We start from the raw sequence: 14,740 nt of genomic DNA on the forward strand, positions 1-14,740 counted from the left end.
TAAATAGCAGTGTGGGGAATTAAAATCTATCTGTAATCTGTTATGCACCGATGCATCCGCACTGAGAATCGAACTGCAGATTTTCGAATTTCTCATTTGGTATAATTCCTAAATAGGCAAAAACAAAAGCGCCAATAATAATGGCTATGCAATTACATGTAGGTAGCAACGGTAGCTTATTAACGTTAAATTATTAAAAGTAACATTATAATTAAGTGACATCCAAATAAATGCCTTGCAACTAAAGTTGTGTGAAAATTAAAATTCAGGTTAATTGATTTGCTTCAAATTGTTTGTTAGACATGTAAACATTACACAAAAAGTACTAACAATAGCATAATCTCAATAACAGATAAATCATTATTTCAAGTTTTGTTGTATAGTTTCAGGTTAACTTACATCAAGAGTAAGCTGGGAGGACGACGGGGTACCAACCATAGACTGCCAATTGCATACCACAGGGTTAGCCGGCTAGCAACGTAGAGTAGCATATAGCCTAGCATCTAAGCCTAGATTCTTAGCCTTAGCTAGCTAATTAACTTCTAACCAGGCACCTCAGCTCCACCGACGCTCAACCTCTTTGCCCATTTTTGGTTATCACTTTGAGCTTTAAAACGGCTCTTCAGAAACCTATGGGGGACGTCACGGACACTACGTCCATGTTTTATACAGTCTATGGGATCTACCCTATAACCACACAACTTAATCCATTAAATACCTCAGAATCCTTATCCCAACAAACTCAAATGATATATTCAAACAAAATTTTACCCCATTACTACATAGCATCAAATAAGACTTGGATAAATGGAATAAACCCCCACTCTCTTTAATTGGCTGCATTTCCACCATCAAAAATGAAAAATCTATTCACCCCTGGGCTGGGGAGGGGAACTCCCTAAATTCAATAGTAAATACATTTTACTGGAAAGGCAAAAAGCCCAGGATCAAAATAGCTACACTCCAAAAACCCAAACAATATGGTGGCCTCGATGCACCAAATTTTTACCATTACTTTCTCTCCCACCAGCTTCAGTATATCCAACACTGGTCAAATAACTCCAATTCTGCTTGGCTTGATATTGAACAGACCATCTGTAAAGAATTTCGCCATTCAGCATATTGCATTCACAGAAAAATCAGTCAAGACTTACAGCTGCTTCAAATTTAACACTATAAATACCACTGCCAGTGCCTGGTGGAAAGCAAATGACATACTAACCTCAAATTTATCTCCTTCTAATCTCATCCCTATCTGGCATAACCCTATGTTTAAAATCAGTAAGGAACTCATCAACTTCCCTGCGTGGAAACAGAGAGGAGTAACCAGCCTGACAACCAAGACTTGCAGTATTTGGATTAAGTAGCTAATGAAAAATAAGGTGTGCCAATATTAGTAGGCTACACCTGTTATTTAAAGTCGGTGAATTAAGGGTTTATTTTGACCAAACGAGAGTTGTTGATTGTTGGAACAGTGGAAAGACTAACCAAGATGGTTTTGGTGAGTTTTATTTTGTTTCTGTCGAGTTTGAATGAAGTGTTACAATGTTACGATGATCTGCAAGGTAAAATTACTGTATTTGTCAATGGAGTCTGGTGGCTTTAAGGAGAGCGATATAATGGCTGTTTCTGGTTAAACTTTGAGCTTGGATTATTTCTTACATATACTGTTCCCAAAGGCACAACTCAACTACGAAGTGAAATTAATGTGCCAGAAAAAAAAGCTGACAGGGATGTTACAGTTAGATGTGACCAATAACTCTATAAACATACATATGTCAAGTGAGTATTGTATCAAGACAAACAAAATCTGAACTATCCTGTGAATCAGGGTGCATCCATAGGAAATTGGAACACCTCCCTTGGACAGACTTTCTCTGTTCCGGGACTCATTATGTGGAACTTCTTAACCCCAGAACTCAAAATGGATTAGAACTGGGGTCATCTTAAATTCTGGTTGATACAGTCTAAAAAGTGATCAGGCATGTAGTGATGGCTTTTCAAGTGACTTCTCTAAATTAACGCTAAATTTATTGTTATTTGTGTTTTCAACTGATTGATTGTTTTGTTTAAATGTATGGTATTGGCCCAACTATGAGACAAACCTGAATATGAGACTTTTCCAACAGCTTTATTGTTTAGTGTTGGGAAAGTTTATCTCCATAAAAAGAGAATATCTGAAGCTGTGAAAAAGTAAATGCCTAGCCCTGAAATACAATATGATCCCTACTTTTTAAAACATAATTTCCAGCAAAGATTTTATCTTATATTTCAGGCCAATACGATATATGTATTATGAGTACGTTTTTTCATGTTTTTAGTCAGCCCTAAAAGTGTTGGTCCAAGTTAGTCCAGTTTAACCTACAGGAGTTTCTGACGGCTTGTGTAACATGTTTTGCTACCACAGAGGAAATACATTTCTGACAAGTGTCTCCTAATGCAGAGCATTATTAAGCTGTTAAACCTGGGCGCCCCCAGTACCGGGGGCAGCAGCGCATCTCACAACAAAAGGCATATAAGGGTATGCTAAACATATAACTATATATTCATGCTGCATACCCACATATCGGGAACAAGCTCGGCTAAAAGCTGATGCTAACAATTTTTACCTAAATGAAACACAAGTCAAACAGCAAGCAACTGACTGAGCATGTAGCAAAAAGCATTCTCTGTCGGTCTGAAATCGGTGCTTTTGATATCTTTCATTTCACTCTATCCACACAAACAACTATTGGCTAGTAAGAAAAGTATTTCTCTGTATTTTCAGTATTAAATCTTTAACCAGCAGCTACATGTTGGATTTTCAGTTAAACACAGAACACACACAGGACACAGAGTGGTAAGGACCGTGTGCCCCAGACAATGTGCGATGCATAGAATTGCCGCCCACTTAAATTTTAAATTAATGCTAAATGCTTTTATTTCAGTTATTAGATATTACAGTTGTGATAACTTAGTCAAAACTTTTGTTTCACCCATTCCCACCACTTACTAAAATGAACAGGAAGTTTTGCGGTGCGGTTTGCGAGCAGGGGGGGGGAGTCCGTGGTACAGAGAGAGTTCCTCGGAGCCGCCATGTTGAGCTAGAAGTAGTTTCTCCGTGTAACAACATTGAGCTTCACAAAAGTTGAGAAACAGTAGGAACTATGTCAAAACGGTTATTGAAGTCGAGCAGCTATCAGATGACAGTGAAACAGTTTCCCTGCAGAAGCCACAAGACTGCCAGAAGTGTCGGTTTCATCTTAATTAGTTGCACTTCACATGCCTTGGTAAACTAGCTTCTCAGTTCTATTTTGCTAGTTTTGTTGTGTGTTAGCTAACAAGTTATTTCCATGTAAAGGCCATTTTACTGTGGTTTGTGAATATTAAGTGTCTAAAGAGAAACATATGCTTAAAGTGTAAGTTTGTGTTACTAAAAGGAGAAAAAAAGGGAATTTCTTCTAATGGTGGAGTTCCAAATCACTTACTCCTCATGTTGCTAGATGGTTATACAACAAACAGTTGGCAACATTGTAACTGCAAGAGCTGGAGCAAAAAACCTGTTAGGCTACAAAACTGCTACAAAATGAATCGTTTTGTTGTTAATTTTGATTTATATGGCTGCTATAGTTTTGATGAATGGTTGGAAGAGGATGAAGAACACAAAACCAAAAAGCGAGAGATATGTTGCATTGTCAAATGAAAAGTTCAATCATTTAGAGAAGTCTAGGAATGAAGTCAGTACATCCCGGTCAACTTCTTGGGCTTTTAAAAGTTTCCAGTACTATCTGAAAAACACTAAGCAAGCTGTGGATTTTGCAGCTATTACAAAAGATCTCAACACTATGTCAAATAATGCCTTTAGTGAACTAATTAAGTTTCTCAGGAGGGCAAGCCATGAAAAAACTGAAAATTATGCAGCAATCACTAAAGAGGACCTAAAAACACCCAGGGGCCTAGTAAACAGTGGTTCGACATCCAGCCACAGTTTGGGAGGAGAGGAAAGGAGGGTCTGAGGAAACTTACACCACAATCTTTCACTATAAAACGAGATTCAACAGGTGGGTTAGTCAAAGAGCAACATCAAAAAGGCTGAATAAGTGTTACCGGAAGGATGTGTTGGGATTCAGATAGGGCAGGTTTAGCTATTAGCAGAAATATCAAAGATATTTATGAATATTAATAAAATTAATATGATCAAAATTATTAATATAGATTAATAATTACGGGGGGCACCACCCTGGGATCAGGGACCAATAACCAAACGTGAAAAACATTCTCAAAAGGTGGCTGGCCACCTAAAAATGTTGATATTTAAGGTACTATCTTACATCAAAAGGGGGGGACAGTGAAGGGTAAGACCAAGCACTGGATGTCGCATCCAGCTATTATCACAACATGTACATACAATAACCACAGGCAACTGCTCTTTAAAAGATACAGTGGTGTTTATTTAACCTTAGCACTGATTAACAATAACTTCAACCAACAACCACTATCGTCTAATCTAAACACAATAAGCATACAACAAGATAGATACATAGAAGATGTATGTGTGTGTGTTTGTGGGGCAGTGAAAGGGGGTTACAAGGTAGGTGGCAGCCACGACTGTGGTCTTCACGCACAAAGCCAAATGGCGGTCAGACCCGCAAATCTCAAACAAAGAGATAAGGTGCAGCTTAGCTGGCTAACCTACCACGTTATCTGGGCCATTTGAGATGTGTGTAAGCATCTAAATGTACGTGTAAAGGTGTGTGGGTTAGTGGAGATAAAAGAGAAAGGAAAGCACACAGAGTAAGGCACGAGGAATCTCAAATGCCGTGACAAAGCTTAATAACTGTCAATCTTGCTCTCTGTGAAGGGAACAGTCAGTCCGTGTCTCTTCCTTTTGCAGATACAGGATCGTTATGGGGAGTAAACAATCAGGATCCAAAAGTGTTCAGCAATCACAAAATAGTCTGTTTCTCATCCAGCGAGTTAAGCCTCTCCTAGGGAAATTAAAGTTCACGTGAAAAGCGTCTTCTTGTGGTAACAGCAATTACCCTGGTGGGAGACGTGATGCGCCTCCTTTCATAAACGGGTTACTGTGGAATGGCGTAAGGATTGTTAGGATACCTTATAAACCATTAAATTATCCAACAAATGCATATAAAATATATATATATATATATATATATATATATGGGGGGGGGGAGTTTTTAAAACGTTTTTATTCATGAAAAAAATCACACACCACAGTGGGCCTATATAGACTATGACCTGTGGGCTAATTAATTAGTTAATACAGGTGCGTGCCTCCCTTTGTGTGACTCAGCAGGGACTAGAAATCATCTCTGTTGCAAGGCCGTTACTAAGGATCGGCCTACTTGCTGGAGTAGTAAACTAAGTTCATTACATAGGAGTCTACTGACGTGACACCATGTGTTTCCAGGGAATTGGAGATAACACTAGCAAAAAAAATGTTTTATTCTGAGAGCAAATAGCCCCACAATATGAATACATTTTGATTATATCTTATATTTTATTGGTTACTGTTGTATAATCGCAATATTACATAAGAGGGTGTGCTTTAACGTCATTATTGGCACTTCAGTGATGCTTACGGACCTCGGCACAAGCAAGGTTGATTCAGCTCGACCAAAACGTGAACTGTGCACCATAAGTCTAAATGCTGACTTCCAAATTAGTCCGCATAATGATTTCAATGTTTAGAAGCAAAGTGTGATACATAAGTTGTTGTAAGGCAGCGTAGCTATCTTGTAAAACCCACCAGCTAATAAGGTATAGCGTTAATGCCTGGCTAATGTTAGCTAGCATTAGCATCCTATTTTGTAAAACCTACCATTTGATAAGGCATAATAGGTCATTTTTGTTAAACCCTGAAGTCTAGTTATATAGCTTGTTGACTTTGTTTGCACAGCTAATATGTTTGTATTTTTTTTTTAATGTGGTGTAATATTGATGTGTTATAGGTTTTGGGAGATACTGCCAGTCACGAAGGGACAGATGCATCTACAGCCAGTGATGCAGTGCTTGTCGACCCAGGGCAAGAGGCCTTCTCTCTACTGGCTCCTCAACCACTGTGGTTTACTGTGGCTCACAGTTCAACCTCAGACCCTTCCATCGTTCTTCAGGTAGTGCAAATTTACTCGTATATCTAGCATTAGATACATTAGATAGATGTAGGCTGTAGATGTTCTATAGTAAACAGGTAAGTCCACTCCGCTTACATAATGTAGGAGATGCAAAATATTAAAAACACCTCTCAGTATGATGCAGTCCGGTACAACTCCACACTATGACCTCAACAATTAACATATAATTGAATTAACACATCTCAGACCGAATGTCAACAAAAACGGAACATTGTAAGCTTCTTAAAGGTAGATATTATGGCAGGGCTGTTGGTAGTTTTGTTCAGGTTGGCTGTTATTATTACATTTACTTTTTTAACACTTTGTTTCTGTTCTGAAATTGTTCTAGGAAAAACGTTGGATGCTGCTGCAAAGGAGAGGGAGTGTGAGGACCTGAAACTGTGGAGGCCAGCCATTATTAATCACCTGTATAGGTCTACAGCTTCCACTCCATATGGAGATCCAGATGTGATGGTGGCCAAGTGGCAGAGCACGGTGAACCATGTTCAGGACATCCATGAACACAGTACTCCTGCAATGCGAATCCACATCTGGTAGGAGGAGCATGGAACAAGGAGTGGCTGGAACCAGGTACAACATACCAAGTACAGTATATGTGCAGTATGTGGCTGAAAATTATTAGTGGTTCAATCTTCATTGTGCTTGTTGGTGCTCGGTTTATTTTGGTTCCGGCGCACTCAAGCTATAAAATACTCTGGTGGTAAATGTTCTAGCTCATCAATATACTATAATCTAGAGTGTGCTAAAAATTGCTTGCTTAATTGATTTTATTTTATGAAGGGGACGCAACACACAGGGCTCCAGACTAACTTTTACATTGATGGCACTGGTGCACCTAACTTTTTCATTTAGGTACACCAGTACATAATTTAGGTGCAACCACTTATACATTTTAAGCGTTACCTTTTTGGGGGGGGATAATATATATAAGATACATGGTAGATTTATCTATCATTTTACAACCATTTTTTCACCAGCGATTCGGTTTTTACAACAGCAGATGAGCCGCATATGGAGGAGCAAACGATCAAAACCAACATGGTACTGAATGACATCGGCACCAACAGGTGCAGTTACAAGTTTTAACAAAACAATGGCATAAGTAAACCTACATTGAATAGGAGACTCTCTCTGCAGAGCATGTGCGATTGTCAGTAGATCGCACAGAAGGGGTACAATGAGGGGAGATCATCCACTGCTAAATTTCAGGTGCACTAGTGCGACCAATGAAAATGTTTATTTACACTTGACAGATTTTTGGTCGCATGTGTGGTATAAAAATCAGGCTATGGAATAACATTTCAATTACGAATCATTCATTTGATCTAGCGGCGAGACACAGCGCATCTAGGCCAGTCTCATGCAGAGAGAGAGAGAGAGAGAGCGACATATCAAAATACCGGTAGTCTACTTTAGAAAGGATGAAAGCAGAAGGTTACTGTAGTTATTTCAATTTGGATGAATTTTTATGAAAAAACATTTTGATTCTTTTGATCAGTGGACCCTTACGGACAAAGGAATATAAATAATCGAGGAATGGACACTTATTCAGACTTTATGACCACTTTTGTCGCTCTTGTTTACCATGCCGGTAAATCTGAATGAATTATAATTTGGTGCACATTGTTTCCATAAAATGAACTGAATGATTGAATTATGGAGAATCTAACCGATCTACATATGATTTGACAAAAGTTTAAATATTTATATTTGTATGCGCAATCTAAGCAACTTAGAACTAGCTCAAGCGGGCAACCCAATGGGCTTTAAGAAATTTTATACATCCAGAACTTCTGTAAAAACCAGACCCAGCTTCTAATTGAGACTTGCGTTTATTTACTTAAAGAGGGCTACTCAAAAGACTACGAGAGAGCAGTGCTGTCTTGTCCTCCACTGCTCCTGCTTTCCAGATCCTGCCAGAAGATCAACAAGGATGAGGCAGTTGGCCTGTATCTTGCAAAGCATTCACAGTTTAATACAGGACTTCAGTGCAAAACCAGCACAGATGTTTTGGTTCCCAGTTTTCTGGTTGAGATTATTATGTCCAGACAAAGTCAGATAATTTCTCCAATTCATATTCATATTAACCTAGACCAAAGAGGTCACATACTTTGTTTGTGAGATATCTCAAAAATCCGGTAATAGATTTTGATGAAATCTGCTAAACAAGTGGGCCATGGGTCAATTATTGAGAGTTTAATTTGCATAATGTGAAAAACATTGATTCATTTTTTAAACGCTGCAGGCTTTGTGATGATGGAACAAGTGTGTGATTGGTCTCACTCCTTTCAAACTGAATTAAGTAAGCTGAAGTGACTTTTCCCAACTTTGTGAAGTCTGAAACCCCTTTAATTTTAGTCAATTGAGCTGCTTCCTTCTGTTGAGTGCAAAAAAGTTTGAACCCGCTCATTGCCGCCTACGGCTATATATGTGTGTTTAGATTTTTGGTGGTGGGGTTATCGTTTGTATTGCAGAATGTGCCTTATTTTCTTAACTGCAATTCATGAACATAAGAATACATTAGGACATGTTTATTAGTCTTGCTGCTGTTTTTATACAATACGTTGTGATTGTGATTAATTTTAGTTCAAATTGGTAAAGTCAACTTTACATATAAAAGATCAAGTATATGATTTAAAAGCAATGACTTCTGGGTTTAGAAAACCTGATATATATTTAGACTGATTTTCTCCTATCAACCTTCTCCAACTAACTTCAATGACTTCTTCATCTAAGCCATCAACCTTTCTCTTAGACCCCATCCCAACTAGACTGCTTAAAGACGTTTTACCCTTAATTAGCACTTCTTTACTAGATATGATCAATCTGTCTTTATTAAAAGGCTAGGTACCACAGTCCTTTTAAAGTAGCTGTAATTAAACCTCTTCGTAAAAAGCCCACTCTTGATCCAGGGGTTTTAGCCAACTATAGACCTATATCTAACCTTCCCTTTCTCTTCCTTGAAAAAGCAGTCGCAGTCATGTGGATGATACCCAATTATATCTATCGATCAAGCCAGATGAAACTAATTAATCAGTTAGCTAAACTTCAAGCATGCCTTTAGGACATAAAAACCTGGATGACCTGCAATTTTCTGATGTTACACGCAGACAAAACTGAAGTTATTGTACTTGGCCCCAAACACCTCCGAGACACATTATCTAAAGATATAGTTGCTCTAGATGGTATTGCCCTGGCCTCCAGCACCACCCACCGTAAGGAACCTCGGAGTTATCTTTGATAAGGATTTATCCCTTAACTCCCACATGAAACAACCTTCTAGAATTGCCTTCTATCACCTACGTAACATTGCAAAAATCAGGCACATCCTGTCTCAAAATGATGCCAAAAGACTAGTCCATGCATTTGTTACTTCTAGGCTGGATTATTGCAATTCCTTATTATCAGGCTGCCCGAATAAGTCCCTTAAAACTCTCCAGTTGATCCAGAATGCTGTGGCACGTGTACTGACAAGAACTAGGAAAAGATATTATAGCATATTAGCTTCTCTTCACTGGCTTCCTGTAAAATCCAGAATAGAATTTAAAATCCTTCTTCTCACCTACAAAGCCCTTAATGGTCAGGCACCATCATATCTTAAAGAGCTCATAGTTCCTTATAACCACACTAGAACACTGTGCTCCCAGAATGCAGGGTTACTTGTGGTTCCTAGAGTCTCCAAAAGTAGAATGGGAGCCAGAGCCTTCAGCTACCAAGCTCCTCTCCTGTGGAATCAGGTACCAGGTCTATCTCTCTCTCTCTCTCTCTCTCTCTCTCTCTCTCTCAATGATGCAATTGTTGGGTCTCTGTAATTATTATAATTAAATGTCATTCCTATTATTATTAATTTATTAATATTAATATTACTACTACCATTACATTATTACTATTTTTAAATTCTAGGTGGTATTTGCATTGTGCTTCCCTCTCCCCACCCCCCTTCCCTCTCCTCCACCAACTTTCTCTCTCTCTCTGTTCTGAACACCCCTTGGTTACCTAATAGAAATTACTGCTCTCTGTCCATGATGAACCAAAATAGATACGATGAAAGGCGTTCACTGCTCTTTCTAAGTTGTTCATTACATGCAAACATTGGGCATTGTGAATATGAGAGAGCTACATGTCTGTTAAAACAGTTTTCACTAGCATAGTAGATCCTTGATGTCATGTTACATTGCCATACCTTGGCTTTTGTTGAAACAATGCCCCTCCACTCACATGATTCCTTATTTAATTAAAGTTGATTTGTATCTGCACTAACAAACCTTAAATTCAGCATTGTGATGTGTGTATATGACAGGTTAAGGAGAGCGAGAGTGGAAAAAGCAAAGCTATCTTTACTGACAGCACCGAGTCTGAAAAAGAAAGGGGTAGACAAAGAATTTATTCTTATAAACTTTTCCTAACTGCATTTTCTGAATAAGTCCAGATACTTCAGCAGATGTGTGATTCTAATGCAACATCTCTACATTTAAATTTATACTGCCCTTTGGTATGACCGATTTCCAAATGCACCACAATTTGCCTTAAAAGTTCAAATGAGTTGAGAATTGGTGACTAAAACAGCCACATTCTAATTGTTTTGCCATAGAAAGGTGATGACTCAGTGTGAGGGGTGTACTCACTGGTACTCTCTAAGGCCATGAAACTTGCTTTCACGCACACTAACCGCTGATGAAACTCTCAGTCAGACATGTGCAACAGTCAGCACTTACCTTTGATGGACATATCACACATAAAATCAAATTACATAAAGAATTGTAATCAACTTTTTGCATACTGTGTCACTAGAGGAACTTGTGGATTATATAGATGGGTATAAATATCCACTGTGACAAGGTGCTACTAGAGTTAACAGCTAAAGAGCAAAATGAGAAGTTTGTTTAAGATTCATTTCCTGACATTGTTATATTGCCCAATAGTGCTCCTAAGTCCACAAATTTCCTCCCAGGTGAATTGCCTAAAGTTGCTACATATAATGCAAAGTGAATTTTTGTCCTGTTGAATTCATGCAAGTTTAATCTCTGGAATGGTTGTGCAGTCAGTGTAATTTAGCCCCAAACTGTCAGTGCAGATGTTTGCTGTGACAACGCACACCATCCATGTGTTTGTCTGTGTATGTGGGACAGCTCAGTAAGAGATGAAGAGATTTCAAAACTTACCTAAAACTATGTATATTCATGAAATGTCCTAACAAAGTGTTCTCTCCAGTATAAATATTTTTATTATTATCATATTTTCATAATCATTTTAAGCACTCACTGATGGCACAAAAGATGTGTTTAGGGGGTATGCTTTACACTGAGATGATTTCTTCCACTCTGTTGTACATGTGTGACATTAGATATTTAATAGTGAGATCAGCACTCACGGTCATTGCACTGTGTGCCAGTGTAGGAGGTCATGGAACAGTCGCAGGTATAGTTTTCCCACTGCTGGATACAAATACCCATGTTGGCACAGGAGTCCTCCTGACAGGTGGTGCTGGGACCTGTAGAAATCCAGCCAAACCCACAACCACAACACACACACACACACACACACACACACAGACACACACACACACAGAACTGGGTTTAATACTATACAAACTCACTGGAGACTTCTATTTTGAATATGGAATGACCTAGTGGCTATGGAGTTAGCATGGATTGTCAAAAATGGTTTTCATCCACATGGTTTAATGTGCTAATATGTTTTGTTGCATCCTCCACCAAAAACAAATGTTCTCACTCACTGCTGCTGGTACCTAACCACGCAAATAGCATTGGTTTTATGAGAAACAGTATCCACCTATTAAACCATTGCAATGGTTTAACTGGGACTATTCATTTTGTGCGTCAATGTTTTTTTCTTGCCCAGTCACACAACCTCATTTTTCTTTTCCTCCTAGCATCCTTTTGTCATTTATGAACAAAATGGGGCTTCACACTAAAAAGAGCAATAGAGTGAGAGAGCAGGTTTTTCCAGTGCAGAAAGCAAGGGTTGTACTGTATTGTTGGTAGAATACTTTGTATGTGTAATTCTTAATATAAATCTTAAAATTATATCACATCATCTATTTGTCTAGTTATCCATGCCAATTAGAAAAATGTAAGCAATATACACTATGGTGTATTCATGCAGTGGTATTGTCGCCTCTAACCCCCAGTCATCCCGTCAAATCTTTCAACTTTCCCCCTTTGACCTGAATATCATGCCCCCAAGGTGTAATTTTTAAACATTTCTCAACATGTGGCTTGCATATTTGAAAAAAAGTTGTTTTTTTGTGTTGAGGATCACTTCAGTCCACCATGATGCCAGGTTTTTATTGATACTTGATTATGTGAAATTTTAAACAAGCAAATTCATTTTTCCAATATACTGTATCTGCTTATGCATTAATGTACATAAATCTTCAAAATAGCAGACCAACTGTCAGTCTACATCAACTCATCTAATTCAAATAAGGTAAATGTGTTGAGTGGAGACTTACCTGGTAAACTGATGCAAGGATCTGTTCAGGACCAAGTGAACTGATGATGAGTTGGAGGAAGGGATGGAGTTTTGGAACTTACAGTGACTTACAATGCAGGAATATCCTGCAGTGGCAACTCCTATTTCTGGTGACTGATCCGCTGATCTGGTTCAGGATTTAGTGTAAGATGTAACAACAATGAAAAGCTTATTTATGTTACGTCTGCTGACACTGTTCTGTTAAATGTTTGCAAGCAGTGCAGTGTCACCATCTAGTGACAGTACAATATATTGCTACAACCTGAGCTACCAACTCAATAATCATTAATGGGCTTTGATAGGAGCTCACAGGCTGAAGTAACAAATCAATTTTATGTAATGAAATGCAGGTAGTACATGGCAATCAGTCTAAATGACTAATTGAATGATCATGATACATCAGCAAATAAAAGAAAAGAAACTATTCAAGCACACATAAAAATGAGACATTAGAATGCAATGGACAAGACCAACAGACTGATTGATGAGATTTTATTTTGAAAAATAAATGAATCAACCATTACTTTCTTGCAGTACATACAGTACAGTGAATAACATTGTTAACAACCCGATTCAGATTGTCACAGTGTACACATAATGTTATGTTCTGTTTTGATTAAAATGAAACACCAACTAACACATTTATTTGTCTAACATGGGGCTCTGTAAATTAATGTTAAAAAAAACAACCCAAAACATATAGTACACTCAATGTCCAACTGAATGATAAGAAAAAACAGCTCTACAGAAAATGATTTTCATGCAAAAATGAACAGGTTGTGGAAGCTGGCCCAGAACCTTAAGAGGATGACAAAAACAACCACAAAAGAATGCACGACTTGCACAGGAAGATGGAAACATTTTGTCCACAGTGACATTTGCTTGCTCGTGCAAAACGTTTCAGCAGCCTATTCTGATGTAGCTATATAGAATTGTAAATCAACACAAAACAAATTAAAACCTTAGGCAAGTTTTGCTTTGTGAACAAACTGTATGAACTGGAGTCCGGCCACAGCCTGATACAGATTTCTAATGCTGCTATGATGTCATGGCCAGGTGTAAACACCCGCTGCTACAATTATTATTATTAGTCGTATTAATATTATTTCTGTCATTATTATTACTATTATTATTTTTATTAATATTATTACCACTACCATTACCATTATTTTAAATCTCTGTGGAATTTGCATTGTGCTACATTATGTTCTCTTTCCTCCTGCCCAAAGTAAGACTTTTTAATTAATACAGTTGTCTACACAGGCAACGTAACGTAACTCGTGCCATACCTGTGTAAACGTGACCCAAACTGTATTTTTACACTTAGTCTATTTTTTTCCATTTTCCATGTGTAACTACAGTGGTTGTGTTTTGGGCTTTGAGCGCTACCAAAACACAGGTGACCTAAACTCAATACTGTACATGAATGCATCCTGTGTAGACACTAACGGAGGACTAAAGTTGCTGCATGCTGTGTAGACACTGAGTTAGCATTTTATTATCTAACTACATTATTTTGTGGAGTTGAAAGGTTATGTTGGAAAAAGTCTTGTTCGGGATTGACACATCCACTGCACGGAAGATGGTGCAACCCCGGTCGCAGATGCTATCTGTATATTTATGAAATGGAGTCTCCAGTAGAAACATTTTTAACTTATCTTTTTCATTATCGTTCTTTCTGAGAGTTTAGGCTAACGTTAGCAGCTCTGTCCTGCTTTGTATTTGGTTTGGGGAAGTTTACCTGAGACAACTTTGCCAAACTCACATCACCTGAAAATACTTAACATATAAAAGTAACTTAATTTCTACTAACACCTGAACATTCAAGATTCAATATGAAGATAATAACCATATTATCCTCACTATCTTGTTGCTGCTGTCTTGCATTCCACCAGACACAAATAAAAAAATGCACTGAATTATTTCCTAGGTATATATGTGTATGTACATATGTAAATAACTGGTATATATAGTATGTATGTAGCATGAAGGGACTACTAATATAATTTCGTTGTACAACCTTGTGTTGTATATGATAAATAAATTACCTTGTACCTTGACCATTAACTGGTCATGATACATTGGGGTCGCTTAGCATTAGCCTAAGCAGG

The 14,740-nt window shown here is 38.0% G+C and overlaps 1 protein-coding gene across 21 annotated transcripts in view; it reads right to left on the reverse strand.

The window, feature by feature from the left end:
* nrxn3a (neurexin 3a) overlaps positions 1-14,740 on the reverse strand; it is a 296,866-nt gene that overhangs the window by 53,114 nt on the left and 229,012 nt on the right. For all 21 annotated transcript variants that reach the window (XR_006374521.1, XR_006374519.1, XR_006374520.1 and 18 more), the window contains one exon: positions 11,506-11,625. Coding sequence is in view for 18 of the 21 variants with exons in the window: in XM_044166363.1 (XP_044022298.1) it covers positions 11,506-11,625 (120 nt within the window). In the remaining 3 variants the exon portion in view is untranslated. The remainder of the gene's footprint in view (positions 1-11,505; positions 11,626-14,740) is intronic.

This window comes from Siniperca chuatsi, linkage group LG15, assembly GCF_020085105.1.
Source record: "Siniperca chuatsi isolate FFG_IHB_CAS linkage group LG15, ASM2008510v1, whole genome shotgun sequence".
In the NCBI taxonomy this organism is placed as follows: domain Eukaryota; kingdom Metazoa; phylum Chordata; class Actinopteri; order Centrarchiformes; family Sinipercidae; genus Siniperca; species Siniperca chuatsi.